The sequence below is a fragment of the Gouania willdenowi genome, chromosome 6 (assembly GCF_900634775.1).
Source record: "Gouania willdenowi chromosome 6, fGouWil2.1, whole genome shotgun sequence".
NCBI lineage: Eukaryota > Metazoa > Chordata > Actinopteri > Blenniiformes > Gobiesocidae > Gouania > Gouania willdenowi.
The window spans coordinates 5207412-5224166 of NC_041049.1; the positions used below are offsets into that span (position 1 = coordinate 5207412).

The window sequence follows — 16755 nt, forward strand, 5'->3', positions numbered from 1 at the left end:
ATAACATGGAAACGCCAGAGAATAAACAATTCAAATGAAATGTGGATCACTGAAACCCAGAGGTGAAAGTAATTGATTACAAGTACTCACATTACTGTAATTGAGTTGCTCTTATGGTCACTTGTACTTTTTTCGGTATATTTCTAAATCAGTGTTTTTACTTGTACTTAAGTACGTATTAAGAGAAGTAGAGTCATTTGTTATATTTCTTCACCCAACTGTTACTGAATAAATTATTTTTTGTTTTAAAATGATCAACGGGACATTGTGAAACTACAAAACATAAACTTACCAGACAACAATCAAATGCATCACATCACAGCCGACCAACCAGACTGAACCTAATGCACTGCTCCAAATGCTAAATCTAAACGGTGAATTTGATTTGACTAAGCTAAATATTTAGTTTCACCTGTGACATTTAGAAATATTTAACATTTAGATTTGACATTTAACGTTTAGATTTTATATTTAGATTTAACATTTAGAATTTAGATTTAACATTTAGCATTTAGATTTAACATTTAGATTTCACATTTAACATTTAGATTTAATGTTTAGCATTTAGATTTAAATGAAACATTTAGATCCAGATTTAACATTGACATTATATTTTTATGAGAGAGAAAAATTATCACAAATATTGTCGTAAATCTGGTCAAAAGTAACATAAAAAAAAAAAAATCACAACAATAATACAGTAGTAGTACAATCATACATTAATAATTGTCAAATGCAATGTATAGCCTTAAGCAACGTTGTTAATGAAAACCTGAGCACATCTGAACGTTTTCTGGGTTCATTTTGTTCTATCTATCTATCTATCTATCTATGCATCTTTCATGTCTGACGTTTATTACAAACAAGCACTGTGAAAATTGCTTGAGTATTGAGCGTTTTATGACAACTTGAACAGTGTAGCACATCATTCCTCTACAGATGCAATTCACTGTAGGAGCGAATGATACCGTTCCAAGATGGCCGCCGTGTAGACGCACCGCTCGAGTGGATGCGGCGTCTACATATATATAATGTCTATGTGCAGACAGAAACAGACTGTAAAAAGAACCGCTTTTGTCCTGATCAACTACATTACCCAGCAGCCACTGCAACCATAACACAGCCATGGCTCGTTTCTCGCCAATCAGGGGCGGAGCTTGATGTTACCCTGACTGACGTGTCGGATTGGGTCATTTTTTGGGGAAAAACACTGAGGTGTGTGGACCACACCGTGGACTCCGTGGACAGGTAAAAGATGGCAGAGCCCAGCAAACACGACATCACGGCTATTTTCAAACGGCTTCGCGCCGTTCCCACCAACAAGGTGAGTTTAACCGACGTTTTTAAACGAGGAAGTGAGTCTGGACGGAAAGTCTGACACGTCGCACTTTTAACAAACATTCAGACTTGGCTTTAAATTACGTAAAAATGTACAGCTGTGTTATAGCCTCGTGCCAGGGTTCACCTGATAGGTGTTAAAACCGTTGAAGTGTCAAAGAGCGGCACGCGGAGCTGACGTCAAACCTGTTGTTGGCGTCTCATAACACCTTCTGTTCTATTTACACACACTTTATACATTATTATAACATTTATTTATGTTTTCTGCTTTATTTGATGTCATTTCACTGGTGTTATCCAGGTGTGTAACTGACAGCTGTCTGGAACCAGGATGACATCCATTAAAGCTCGGTTCTCAACCTTGGGGTCAGGACCTTATTTGGGGTCGCGAGACACTGGAAGGGGGTCGCCAGATGCCTTCAAGAAACTAAGAATATATATATATATAACATTTTAACTGAACAACAAACAATATTAATATTAATAATAATATTAAAAACATAATAATTAAAAAAACGAAATAAATAAATACAAATAATAACAATAAAAATAATAATAAATTAAATTAAATTAAAAAATAATAATAATGAAAACAAAAAATGGGAGGGGGGGCAGGCCATTCACTCATTCCCGATCACACATCTGCTTGCGTGAACCTTTCATAGCACCCTAGAAACGGAGGAACCTTTATTTTGGGGGTCACGGGCTGAAAAGGTTCAGAACCACTGCCTTAAAGTTTATCAACACAATTCACAAACCATCCATCCATCCATCCATCCATCTTCTCCCGCTTAGCCGTTTCCGGGTCGCGGGGGCAGCATCCTCAGTAGGGAGGCCCAGACTTCCCTCTCCCCGGCCACTTCCTCCAGCTCTTCCGGGGGGACCCCGAGACGTTCCCAGGCCATTCCTGATTATTGATGTTTTATTCAAAGCTTACACCAACAAACATTTATTGCTTTTTAATTAGATAAATACATAGTGTAATCCTCAGATTATCAAATCAAAGGTCATTTGTTGGAAAAAAAAAACATGTAAAATGCTGATATTGAGTTTGTTTTGAGCTCTATTTTTAATGAAACTTTTCACGCTCTTGTCCGTGAGTTCAAAGGTCAAGAGGTGTAAACTTGAAAAACATCGGAAACACTTAACACTGGAAGTCGTGCCTTGTCAGTCAGAGAATCGAGTCTTTGCACTGAATCAGAACACACAAATAAATGAATCGTCCTATTGTGAGTTCAGTTCACTGAGAAGCTGCTGCTCATACAACGGAGAAGCAAAATCAGGAAAAGTCACCAAAGGCTGAATTAAACAAAGGAATTTAACACTCAGGAATTAAAGATGCAGTAAGGAGGAAAACAAAACAAACTTTGCTTCAAGTGGCAATTTCCACCTTTTACTTCCTTTTTTTAAAAGTAAATTATCTTTGATTTATTGACAATGCCTACACTATAGAGTTATCTTCACCATTTTTAGTAAGAGTTTCACTTTTTGAATTCCGATACGATACCGATATTGCAGCCTTGAGTATTGGCCGATATCAATCCACTCCAATATCAGCACAAATCATACATACTTTTATTACCGTACTTATTTGTTGTACAGAAAGTTAAACTGGTTTAATCAAGTTATATTAGTCAGAGAACAATAGACAGCAACAATAGGTACGAGAAAAATACCCTCAATAAATTCAAACAAAAAAAAAATATATATATATATATATATTTCTAAAGTGCAAACCACTAGTTTAACTTAAACACAATATTCTAAAATTGAACAGAGTAAATAAAATATAAGTTAGATATAAGACCTCAAAAAAGTAATTATGTTTTAAAGTGCAAAATAACCACTAGTTTAATTTAAACATAATATTCTATAATGAATAAAGAATAAACTAGAAGACCCTAAAAAAGCCTTAAAGCTAATACAAAAATTAATTAAAATGCAAAATAACAATTAAAGTTCACTTCGGTTATATTTTTTAATGTCAGTATGTAGCTCTGTCTGCTGCTGGATGGAAGTGCTGGAGCGGAGTCTGGAATGGACTGGTTGTATCAGAGATTTTTTAATGCAGGCCGATATAATCTGAGCCATATTTATTTTGCTGATATCGGACTGATTTATCAATATGGGACACCCTTAATTTGTAGCACTAAATTCCATGAGAATTATCAATTCTTTGAATGTTTCAACTTGAAGATTTCAGATCTTTGAGATATAAATTTACTTAAAATGTACATGCACTAGTTGTATGTATAACATAAAATGTAAATGTGTAAACATATATTCAGTTTGTATGAATATTTGACCAATTTTGCAACAGGATGTAAAATTTTGAGGACAAATATGTCGTTCATTGTGTATTCCTGCTTTTCCTGTTCTTAGTGTTTGAGATTTTCACTGCTGATGACTTCAGGCAAAAGAAAACCAGCTTAGGCTGAGAAAACTACACCCACTCACTCAGAAAGATGCAGCAAACCTGCGCTTAAACACCTGTAAAGTCCTGATTCTGCACCACAAACACTAATCATTAGTTCACTTTGCTGGGCTTGTAGCTTTGTTAGTCCCTCAGGTGTTTCTATTTCTGATGATTCAGCAACATCCAGTGTCCAGTTCCACCTCCTCCTTATGGTTCTCTATCTATCTGATGGGTTCAGGTGACCTTGGATGACACTAGGAAATAATAGTCATATTTAGGAAACTGCATCGATATACCTTTATGACAAACACAGGAGACTAGCAGCCTGCGGTCTAATATTATGCTGCCCTTTAAATTCAGACAATGACTGTCAAAATACAAAAAGCAACAGAAACTCACAAAATGACTTTAAAGCCTAATATACACAAAAAAGTACAACAAAAATACAGAAAATGACTCCAAAAATACAATGAACAACAACAAAAACATGCAAAATGAACCCAAAAATGAAATTACACAAAAACATAAATACACCAAATGAACCCAAAAGTACAGTACACTATAGATGACAAAAACACACGTAATGACTTCAAAAATGTAAATACATAACAACGACAACAAAAATAAACCAAATTAAGACAAAGGTACACTATAGGATGACAAAAACACACATAATCACACATAATTACAGAAAAATACACAAAATGACTCCAAAAATACACAAAATAGCAGGAAAATACACAAAATGACAAAAAAAATAAACAAATAAAAATACACAAAACACCGACTAAAACACACAAAATTACTCAAAAAATTAAGATATTCAAACGACAACAAAAATACACCAAATAAACCCAAGAATACATTACAGGATCACAAAAACACACATAATGACAGAATAATCAACCAAAATAAACCAAATGAACCCAAAAGTACACAAAACAACAAAAACACACACAGTTTAAAGACACATAATGACAACAAAAATACATAATAGGACGACAAACATAAACACACTAATTAACAACCAAAACACACAAAATGACACCAAAGGACCTGTACTATGAAACTGGATTTCCTCTTATTGTTCTAACTTCCAGGATTTATTCTGTGTGCTGTACTACCACTCTGGTTAACGTCTTACTGGGATAAATCACCATGGTAACTTAGGCTGAACGGCTAACCTGGTAGGGAGGAGTAGGTTAAATGTTAAGATACGATCACTTCCTGACCAATCAGTTCTCTTTAAAAATGACTCTGTGATGGCGAATGTTTGTTATTCAGCTTTGTAGTACGTACAGTATACAACAAAAATACACAAAATGACTCCCAAAATACACAAAATGACTTTTAAACTCGTGAGCTTTTTAGGTTTCTTTGTAGTTTATTGGGTATTATTTGAGAACTATTGATGTTCAGGTTTACACAGGTTGTCATGTCGTTTCTGTCTGGGCTTTAAGTTGCATATGTGTCAGTTGAAACACAAACTGGAAGCTAACATCTCCTTTTGTAATATGAAACAAGTCACATTATTTAGACTTTGGACTTTGCTTTGTTATTTGTGTTGTTTTATTGTTAGTGTTTCAGGATTTTAAGTTTGTAAAACCTCTTTGTGTTCCAGGTCTGCTTCGACTGTGCAGCTAAGAATCCGAGCTGGGCCAGCATCACCTACGGAGTTTTCCTCTGTATCGACTGCTCAGGCTCTCACAGGTCTCTGGGAGTTCACCTCTCATTCATCAGGTCAGTCGACAGCTCTGGAACCTGCTGCACAAATACACAATAACACCAACTCAGTACGAACACAGAGATTATTAGGGTTAACCATGGGAACATTGGGGATATTAGAAAAATATGATGCTTTTATAGGCAATTATGTATTGAAATTTACCAGAAATTGTGAGTAATTTTAAATAACTATATCATATCCAAACATAAATATTGTCATCAATTCAAAGTACTACAATTTAAAAAAAAAAACACACACACACATTTTAACTTGGGTTGCAAAATTCTGTGAATTTTCAAAGTTGGAAACTTTCCAATGGGAATTGATGTGAAATTTTCACATTTGAAGGTTAGCCTTGAAATGTGATGCTAAATGTAGTTGTTAAGTTATATTTTAGCATCATCTAAAATAAGAGCATCAGTTATTTAAAAGTTACTGTACTACCAAATTATGGTTAATTCCAATAAATAATTTGCATGAAAAGTTCCCGAGCTTAAGATCCAGTGGAAATGTCCCGCCCCTTTGTTGTTTTTCAACTAAAGACAAAATACATAAATAGTTAATTATCTTTTTTGGCTTTTTTGTTTTTAAAAAAAAAGCCAAAAAAAAAAAGCTTTTTTTTTATGGACAATTCAGAAAATTTATTTTATTAAATGTTTTATTACCTCCGCCAAGTGCTGTCTGTTTGTTAGCAAAATAACTTGAAAAGTTATAAAACGGATTTGGATAAAATTTTAAGGTAATGTTGATAATGGAACAAGGAACAGGTGATGACATTTTGGTGATGTTCTGGATTTCCAAAAATAAGAAAATACCACTCGTGGAAATCACAGTATGGGTAAATGTGCCTGCTCCTTTAAGCGTGGTGGCTTATGGGTAATGTAGTAGTGGTAGGGAGGTGCGTGCTGTACTCTTTAAAACACAATATGGGTGGAAATGAGCTACTTGGCGGAGGTCTGCGCTCTTTGTAAACACATTCGGTATAATTCTGTAGACGTTTTCCCATCTGCTCACACGCTTCACATTCCTATTCTGGTTCTGTGCAGGTCCACAGAGCTGGACTTTAACTGGTCCTGGTTCCAGCTCAGATGCATGCAAGTGGGAGGCAACGCCGCCGCAGTGAGTCCCAGTGCACCAATTGTCAACTAACAGGAAGTAGATGTCACACGTGACTTAACCCGTTGCTTTCAGATGGCGTTCTTCAACCAACACGGAGGCACATCCGTCGCCGCCAACGCCAAGTACAACAGCCGAGCGGCTCAGCTCTACCGGGAGAAGATAAAGACTACAGCTACACAGGCCACCAGACGCCACGGCACAGAGGTTATTTATCCCCTTGTGTTGCTGTGGTTCTCTTCCTCTTTTCTTCACCTTAAACAGGAAACACACATACTGATAATCACATGATCTAATGTCTTAAAAGATGAGGTCTGTTAAGAGTCACATTGTCAGGATAATTGTCTTGGAAACGGGTCGGGGGTCGACAATCGTAAATACTAAACGTGTTCAATATTGACGACCAAAAATCTACGTGTGTGAGGAAAGCGTACGATCGATTATCGATATGCTCACGCTAACTATTGATTTTTTTTTTCAAAACCTTTTCTGCTTTTTTTACTGAAATGTGCAGGTAAGTCTTCACATAAATGTTGTCACTGTTTGTGGAAGGAACCAATATTTTGTTACTGGAATATTCCACTACAATGGTGTCACTGGTAAGAAAGACGCTATTTTTTTTGGGTTTTTTTGTTACAAAAAGCACTATTGGAGATATTTATTCATTTATATTAGTATGTTGACACTTATTTACAGAAATGTTGCACTAAAATAGTGTCACTGTTCATAGGACACTTTTTCAATTTATTGTTTTTCAGAGATATAAAATAAAAATTGTATTTTTTTAACTTAATCTTTTTTTTTGTTGTGTCATAGATTATCGTAGATTGATTGCTGACCAATATATCGATAATTGCAGTATCGTCATATTGTGAGATAATTGTTATTTATCGTATTGTATCATGAGGTACACTGAGGTTCCCACCCCTACTCATCAGTGCATTTTAGCTGGAAGTTAATTGACTTTATTTTCATAAAACATACTGGACACTTTTATAGATATATGTGGTTACTTATTTTTAAGAATTTAATAACTTAGCAGAATCAGAATCGAATCGAAATGTTTTTGAAAAATGTAACTTGACAGTTTAATAAACATACCACTTGTTTTTGATATTTATATTTGAATTACAGTTAATTACATTTACTTGTTCTAACAATTTTTAAAAAGAGAAAAATTGTTTCATTATATTCCATTTGGTCACGATATATATCGTATTGTTTAGTATCGGGATATATCGTATCATGACATGCACAACCCCAGACAATATTGTTATGTGTGTGTTTGTGTTGAGATTATCAGAGCTCACACACAGAACAATCCAAACTGTTGTGATGTTTTTATCTTCATGTGTGTAGTCTGTAACAGATAAAACATCTCTTCAGGTTGACGTTATCCTAATGTGTGTTCCCTGTTTCACTCCAACCACAGCTTTGGCTGGACAGCCAGGCTCCTCTCTCCCCGACCTCACCAGGTGACAAACAGCTGGATTTCTTCACTCTTCATTCCCAAGAAGTGGTGTGTAAGGTTTTTTATTTTCTTTTAAAATTTATTTTGTTGATTCAATCGTTGTCTCCAAATTTCAACATTTTCTCATGTCCATGTTTCATTACCAGAACATTCCTGACAATAAGGCGATGGCCAAGATGAGCCTCAGCTCCTCCACCACAGAGACGACGTCCAAACAAGACGAAGACAGAAACGGTACCAGTGCCTACACAATATTATATTAACATGTAACACATTTATTCATGTGGCTCATCACATGTTGGCTCACACTGTAGGAAACTTAGAGGAAGGTCCCAATGTGGAGCTGCTGGTAGGTTCTCCAAAAACTAATCCAGGTAATCACTGATCACACACACTCAGCTGCATGGCTGAATCCCTTTCATACAAGTAGTTTTTTGTCCATTCAGATGCCTGATGAGAAACTAGGGCCTCCAGTTTTCCGTAATTGCGTAAAACGGATTGGAAAAACTCTCTTTCTCATTCTTTATTTTAAATCGGCCCCCAAAATGACACAGAAATGCCTCATGCATGTTTTGGAACAATATCACACATGTACATGCTATTTTTCACCAAAAATAAGGTGATTTAATTTATGGAAAGTGTGACAAATGGACGTCCCATTTCAGCCCATAATCCCATTCAAAATCTCTGGCTACATGTAACGCAGTGGTTCGCAAAGTATTTTTGCTGCGCTCCACTTTGAACAATGAAAAACTCTCAGCGCACCTCATCGCAACAAAATGTCAAAAAAATGGTTAAAAAAATTGTTTTTAACAAAACAGAATGGAATATTCTTCAATTCTCGTAAAAAATAATTTAAAATTTAAAATCTCATATTTTAGAACAGTAATAGAGCTGTTTATAGATAAAGGGCAAAAAAAAAGTTCACGGTTCAACAAGTTCCTTCCTCTGAACATATAGTAATTGTCTAAGCAAATGTCAAATTAATAATAATAATGTTTGGTACTATGTTGAGAAGTTTAGTAGCCAGTAAAGTCGTCTAAACAGGGAATGACGATGTAAAGTGAAGGCGAAATGGGCAAAACCTAAACCAGAATTTTGGAAATTTTGACATGGAAAATGGGATGCCAAAAGAATCCCTGCGATAATCTGTGTCTGATGTTTCCCAGAGCCTTCATCTATCCTCAAGAAGAAGCCGGCAGGAGCCAAGAAAACAGTGTGTACAAAGCTTTCTGTCTGTGATGGTGTTGGTTTTGAAAGTCGACACTTTTTAATTTTTTTATATTCTTCCAGTTGGGCTCAAAGAAGGGTGGCCTCGGCGCTCAGAAGGTCAGCAGTCAGAGCTTCAGCGAGCTGGAGAAGAAGGCTCAGGCTGCAGAGAAGCTCAGGGAGCAGGAGGAAGGATTCAGCGCTGCACGGAGCCCCACCTCAGCCAACAACGAGTCAATGTGAGGGAGCTCCTCTTTCTGAAACGCTTAGGTTACTGTAATTTTACTAAAGGTACTTAATAAAGGTTTAGTTTATTCAGACAACTGTTCTTCAGGAGATCCACTTTGATCTCCTGACATGTTTCGACTGACAACTGTCAGTCTTAGTCAGAAGCATCTGCTGATCGCTTTGATGTTTTTTTAAAATCATTTTTGACACTTCTTACACTTAACAATTCCAGCAATATTCTTTTTGTCTTCTTTTTGAATAATATATTAAGGTTTCATTTATTCAGACAACTGTTCCTCAGGAAATGTACTTTGATCTCCTGACATGTTTCGACTGTCAACTGCCAGTCTTCGCCAGAGGCGACTGCTGATCACTTTGAATGTGTTCTTCAAGGCCTGTGTGACTGGTTTCTTTCTTTCCCAGTGCTCCGTCCATGAGGCTGGCCTACAAAGACCTGGAGCAGCAGAGGAAGCTGGGCGAGCAGAAGCTGAAGGGTTTGGAGGGGAAGAAGAGGGAGCAGGCGGAGCGTTTAGGAATGGGCCTGGGCATCAGGAGGTAGAGTGAAGAACCTCCTCCTCTTCCTCCTCCTCCTTCTCTTGCCTCTAACTCACCTTTCCTCCTGTGCACAGCGGCGTTTCTCACTCGGTGACGTCAGACATGCACATCATTGAACAGGAGAATCCGTTGGGCAACAGACCCTTCAAGAGCAGCTTGTTGAAGGACACGGACATGGAGGACAATGGGTCCTTCAGCTCCAGGTGAGCTCGTCCTCCTAATCTAGGATGGAAACGATAAACTGATCCTGATTGTGTGCAGTGGACAGTTTTAATCTTGGCCTCCATCTTTAGGTCCCACTCTAAGTTTGGTGTTCAAACAGAAGCCTCGGACACTTTCTCCTCAAAATGGGCTGACTCTAGTGACAGAGGATGGATGTCTGAGGAGAAGAAGCCAGAGCTGGACGTCTATTTGTCCTCCTCCAAGTCCCAGGATGACAGGTGGGCGGGGCTTAAGAAAGTAGAGCTTGTTAGTTGTCGTTTTCTGTTGAATAAAGTCTGTCTAATTCTTTTGCTTTTTATACAATGGGGAAGTTATTCCTTAAAGGGATCCTTCACTGTTTTTACAAATGTGGCCTAAAACCTTTAAAATGTAATTATTAAAAGATCTATGCCTAATGAAACACATTATTTTGCACCATAAACTCTTAAAAATGGGACTACTTTCCATTTTAGAACCCTGTGTTCCACCATATTGAAATCATCGTGATTGATGATGTCACACGGCCCCACTGCCTGTAAACATTTCATTGTTTTCTATTGGAGTGAAGCATTCAGCCTGATTTTTTAGATCATTTAGCAGAAGATAAAAACAGTTGTGACCCGAAAAATGATCTATGACGACAGAGAACGACAGTTCCATCTCTGAGGTTTTGGTAGTAAACAATGAGTAAATTACGGACTGTTGAGGACTCCCACCCAAAAATAATTCTATCCTCAGGGCTATCTTCAACAGTCCATGATTACTCACTAACTTCAGCCACCAGAGCGTGTCAGCACACTGTTTAAGGGGGAGTAAAGGTCCCTAAGGAGAGCTCTTCTTTTCTGCTTCATTGTCTACAACCAAACCACTAAATTGGAACTGTCACCCCCTGCAGTCATAGATTATTTTTTGGGTCATATCCTCTTTTGGTAAATAAAATAGGTTTACATCATCATCTTTAACTTTTCCTGATTATTTAGAGCAACCAAAAGAAGCACAAGTTGGTATTTTGACTGAAAAAGTTGAAGTTTGACTGAATGTTTCACTCCAGTAGGAAACAATGGGAATTTTACAAAACAAATACGGTGCAAAATAATGCATTTTGTTAGGCATAGATCTAACAATAAGGACTTTTCAATGTTTTCAGGCCACATTTGTTAAACCAGTAGAGAAAATGTGTCTTAAGCTTTGATGTATCAATAATATTTTTCTGAGAAAAAAATGTTAACTTCCAACTTGTCAGAAAGCAGAAGTTTGATGCATGAAGGTCACTTTATCATTTCTTTATGTCTGTGGCTTTGAACACTTTTATGTGAGACGCTGCTCTGTTAGTCTGTAACAAAGTGTGTTTTTCAGAGCCACGTCCAGGAGAAAACAGGAGCCGACGCCCTTCTCTGACTCAGGAGAAGCTCGGAAAAAGTTTGGAGACGACGTCAAAGCCATCTCGTCTGACATGTACTTTGGAAAACAGGACAACGCAGAGGTGGGCGTTTAGCACACGTACATGTTTTTATTATGTACGAAGCTCAGCGCAGTCATCAAATGCATGCACATAATCTGACTTTCTTCTTTGTTGGTGTTTTTATTTTTTTTAGTATGAGGCCAAAACTCGACTGGAAAGATTTTCTGATAGTTCATCCATCAGCTCAGCCGACCTGTTCGATGATCCAAACAAGCAGAAAGGTGAGACAGCACTGCAGTGAGGGGCCAGAAAAATGTCATTTTCTGATCCAAGGGCCACATAATCAACATTTATATCAGCATTTAGAATAAGGATCGATCTGAGCATTAATACAGGGAAGAACAAAGGGTTTGTGTGTCTTTTCTGTATTCGTTTTGTGTATTTTTTCTGTTATTTTTATAGTTGTCTTGTATGTCCTTGGTGTAATGTTTGGCATTTTTGTTGTGATTTTGTGTTTTTGAAATGTTGCATATTTTTTCCCATTTTGTGTGTTTTTTGGAGTCAATTTGTGTTCTTTTTGTGATTTTTCTTTGTTTTATAAGTGATTTTTGATGTTTTTTTGTCTATGTATATTTTTGCATTCAATTTGTGCTGTCTTTTATGACTCATTTTACAGTATTTTTTATGTAATTTTTAGTATTGTGGGTTTTTGGAGTATAGTCTGTGTATTTTCCTGCTATTTTCTGTGTATGTGTGTGTGTGCTAGGTATCATTTTGTGTGTTAACTTTTGACCAAGGGTGTGTTACAGTTTGACTGTGTTTGTCTAAAAAAACAAATCCATCAACCAGTTAATCTCCTCCACCACTTCAGAGTCAGTGTTTTTCTACTTTAAATGAGAGAATATGTTAAAAATGAAAGGAAAATAACAATTTAATGAAAAAAACAAACAAATATCTATGATATTATTCTATCATTGTCCCTTTTTATTTGGTCAAAATTCTAAAATTGTCCATTTTTATCAGTATCAAAAGCTCCAAGGCAAACGTCAATAATTGGGATTTCTTTAGGACTCCGTACACAACAGTTTTTTCTATTGTTAAAGGTGAGTTGGAGTTTTCAGCAACAGTTTGTGTCCTTTTTACAGTGGCGGCGGGGTCATACCGGCTCAGTAACGTCCTGCCTAACGCTCCAGACATGACGCAGATCAAACTGGGAGTTCGTTCTGTGGCGGGAAAACTGTCCGTCATGGCCAGCGGCGTGGTCAACTCTATCCAGGTCAGCATGCCTTCTTGTTCCTGATCTATGGGGCCGTTATTGTCACAACACCGTTTCTGTATGCGTTATACAAATCCGTGTGTCTGTAAATTGATCCGTGTGTGTTTTTCAATTCGTGTGTGTAGAATTAGGATTTGTAAACAAAGTTGTCTGTGTGTAATCCATTCTCTGTCTGTCTGTATTAATATCTGTATGTCTGTGTCATCAAACCGGGACATTCTATTGGCTGTCTGTGTGCACGGGACCTTTGGAACACATTTGGCGAATGCGATCTGTAACTTTTTAATACTTGTATATCCTGCAATACTGCGAGAAACCAGCAGTTGTTGCTGGTACCAAGTGATAGACCCTCAGCACGTCACATTCTGAGCTAACGGGACTAGAACAGAAGTCTGCACCAGGTCTCCACACACAATAGGACTATTTAGGATTTGTTTCAGCAGTTTTCAGGTTCTGCTCCTGTTTTCATTCAGTCTGTGGATGTTTCGGTAACAAGATGCTCGCGTTCAGCCGTCAACACACACGGAAGTTGATCACAAGATACGAGGAGCACCAGTAGATTCATTACACCACGGAAAACTGCTGATTGTGTGGTTTTTCATTGTTCTGTTTTGGTTTTAAATTAGCGAAACAAAATAATCACACAGTTTGTTATTTTAATTTAGTTTTTAAACGAAATAACCAAAGAACAAACAGTACGTGGATTGTGTACTGTTGTGTACACGGATAGTGTTGGTCTGTTCCGTCACTGTCTAGTATGAGATGCCTCGTAACTGATCAGCTTTATTAACAATTTTTTTTTTTGCTTTAGGGACACCTCAACATTGGTTTTCTTCTATAAAACTACAAAAACAACACTGAGACCAGGCTTTTGATGCAACATTATTATTATTTTGCTATCTTGGTCAGAGTTGAATGGATTTCATGCTGTATTTTGGCCGTCCTCCAAATCTCTCCCCGGCATTCTCCCCACACGGAACTTCCTCCTTCTCCCGGACATGCTGAGTCTCCCACTTGAACCGTTTTTTTTATTGTTTTCTCTCACCATCGCGACACTCTCAATAGTCCACTTAGTTACACACATGCTCTAGTTGAGTATGCACTGCTGTGAGCTGCTGGGAACTTCAGCATCAACTCCTGTAGCGCCATTTTCTGTCTCGTAAACTCTTTTCCTCTCCCTCTGAGCTCTGCCCATAATGGTGATCTCTCATCTAAAGGTGCACTGCTGCCAGCTACATGTCACCACTTGGTCACTACATCATGGTATAAGTTAGATATTCACGGGAGACCTTTGTCACACTGTCTCCTAGCAACCCCAGCCAAAAAACACAATTGACGTCTTTAGACGTCTTTGGCAGTCAATGAGGTAATTTCTTTGAGTGTCCATTTCCCCTGTTCTTCTTCGTCAGGTTTTTTTTTGCGGTAGTTTCTTTTTCCTCTTCTTCTGCGTTTTGGAGGTGGTTTGGTTGGCAAACAATGTGTCTTATAAATATGTGTTTCATTAATAAGTTACTGTATATGACGTATATGACTTATAAGTTCGGCTTGTAAGAAATATATATAAATTATGAAATTTGCTTCTAATTGGAGTGTCTGTCACTTGGTACCAGCAACAGCTGCTGGTTTTTAAAGGTATTGCAGGAGATACAAGTATTAAAAAGTTACAGATCGCATTTGCCAAATATCCCGTGCACCGAGAATGTCCCGGTTTGATGACTCACGCATATGGATGCTAATACAGACACGGATTATATTACGCATACACTAATAGTTTTGCTACAATAATGGCCTCATACTGATCTGGTGGTTAGCTGCTGCTAATGCTAATGCTAACCATCCCTGTCTGTGCTTTATTTCAGGATCACTACAGCTCCTGAATCACTGACGCTCAACGTTAACGTGACAGAAGAGAGAATATCCAGTAAAAACAAATGCTCCAGCACAAACATCCTCAGAGGAGACAAATGATAATGGTTTAATGAGAACAATAAGAAAACTTTACTTTTCTTTTATAAACTCAGAGTATTTGAAACAAAAATATCACAAAAATCAAAAATATTTTTAGAAACACAAATTAATTTAGAAAAATATTTTTTAAAAAATGTTTGTGTCTCTGAGATTTTTCTCCTGGCTTCATTAAGTAATGAGTTCAAACTTCTGGTTTCATTGTGAGTGTCCACTGACGCTGCTTTGGAAGTGTCCTTGATGTCCCTGAAGTGTCCTTAGGGTCCAAATGTTGGTTTAAAAAACAGTGTCAAAGTTCCTTTAATATCAGTGCAGTGGTTTAATCACATCTGACACGTTGTTTACATGAAATGTTTTATTAGAGAAACATGAAGAACGTTTAAAAATGAGCTACTCTGCAGATCTTCAATCATACATTTCAAGATTAGCTTAATTAGCCTAGCAACATGTGGACACTCAGTGTGTTCCTCTGTTTGCTATCAACATATTCTCACTGATATGAAGCTGGATTTTACTTTAAAACCATCACTATATATAAATCTATATATTTTCTTTATTTTTTGCTGGTTTGAAGTATTATTGTGACATTATTTTGTTACATGTCGTCATATTTCGTCCAAATGTTTTAAAGTGTGAGATGCAGCAGAGGCGAGAAGAAACGAGCTCAGCTTATTTTTCTGTCGTTTCAAACAATGTTTGCAGACGCTTTAATTTACAGACGCGTGTGTGACTGTCTTTGATTGTGATCGTGCCTTTGTTTCCTCTTTAAAAGACGACACATTAATTAAAGACACCAACAGTTGCCTTTGGTAGTGAATTAGAGGGAAGGATTTATGTTGTGATATAAATTTAGTCTGAGTTTTGTAGATAAATTTATTGTGTTTTGGTTTGCACAAGGGAAAAATATGGGGTTTTGTTCACTTTAAATGATAAAAAAATGTCAAAATCTTGTGGGAAAATACCGACATGTAAATTAAATTGGCAAAATTACTCGAGATGTATTTTTTTTTTCTATTTGTATAAATTATTGCAATAAATGGGACATTTTTTTTCTTTCAAAAACTCAGAACTTTTTCAAACGGTGCCTTTGTTAATGAACTGGAGGGAAATTGTTAAAGGACACTGATTGTTTTTCCTCGTGATAAGTTTACTGTTATTTTTGTAAATAGTTTTGGTTTGAAAAACTGGGTTGTTTGCTTTAAAATGGAAAATAATGTCAAAATGTTGTGGAGAGAAACAGAATGTAAACAAAATTATTCAGAATATATTTTTGTTTTGTCCTAATTATTGCAATGAATTACTTTTTTTTCTTCAAAAACTTAAAACTTTATAACAGATGAGGAAATTTGAAATATAAAGTCAAAAATTTTGGAGGTAAATATTTTTATTTTTATTAGTGTTTTTGAAACGTTCAGGCCTCGGTAATGAATATATTTGTTCACAAACACACAGGATGTTGGTTTCACTGACACTCAGGCGAGTAGCAGCTTTACATCATCATGTGACCAAATGTTTGTTACGTCACCAAAGACAAATATTTAAAAATTCCCATGATGCACAGTTTCCCTTTTGAGTAATCGTGCGGCAGCTTCTGCTTTGATGCACTTTTTTTTTCTTTTTTTTTTTTGCTGCTTTGTAGATCTTTGTAAAACTGTGGTGCGCTATCTGCTGGCAAATGTGAGTCATTGTTATATAAAAAGTATAATAATACTGTATGCATTGATTGGCTTGTATGTATTGTGTAGAGTGTATAAACAGAGGCTGTGAGCTGCTGCACTCTGGTGTTTGGGCTTTGAAGGAGTGTTTATCACAAGCTGCTGCTGATTGGTCGAATAAATGCTTTATGAAGAAA

The 16755-nt window shown here is 36.8% G+C and overlaps 1 protein-coding gene across 2 annotated transcripts; it reads left to right on the forward strand.

Moving 5' to 3' along the window:
* The first annotated feature begins 1114 nt into the window (after nucleotides 1–1114).
* LOC114465847 (ADP-ribosylation factor GTPase-activating protein 3-like) lies at nucleotides 1115–16755 on the forward strand. Of its 2 annotated transcripts, XM_028451120.1 has the most exons (16): nucleotides 1115–1324; nucleotides 5376–5494; nucleotides 6527–6599; nucleotides 6672–6803; nucleotides 8029–8115; nucleotides 8214–8301; nucleotides 8382–8441; nucleotides 9237–9283; nucleotides 9361–9515; nucleotides 9928–10059; nucleotides 10134–10262; nucleotides 10353–10499; nucleotides 11617–11743; nucleotides 11856–11943; nucleotides 12808–12938; nucleotides 14798–16755. In XM_028451120.1, the coding sequence occupies exons 1-16, from the start codon at nucleotides 1256–1258 to the stop codon at nucleotides 14813–14815; spliced, it is 1602 nt and encodes a 533-aa protein (XP_028306921.1). In that variant the 5' UTR covers nucleotides 1115–1255; the 3' UTR covers nucleotides 14816–16755. The 2 variants fall into 2 exon arrangements, with proteins under 2 accessions (XP_028306921.1, XP_028306922.1); XM_028451121.1 differs by lacking the exon at nucleotides 8382–8441 and having other exon boundaries at nucleotides 1116–1324.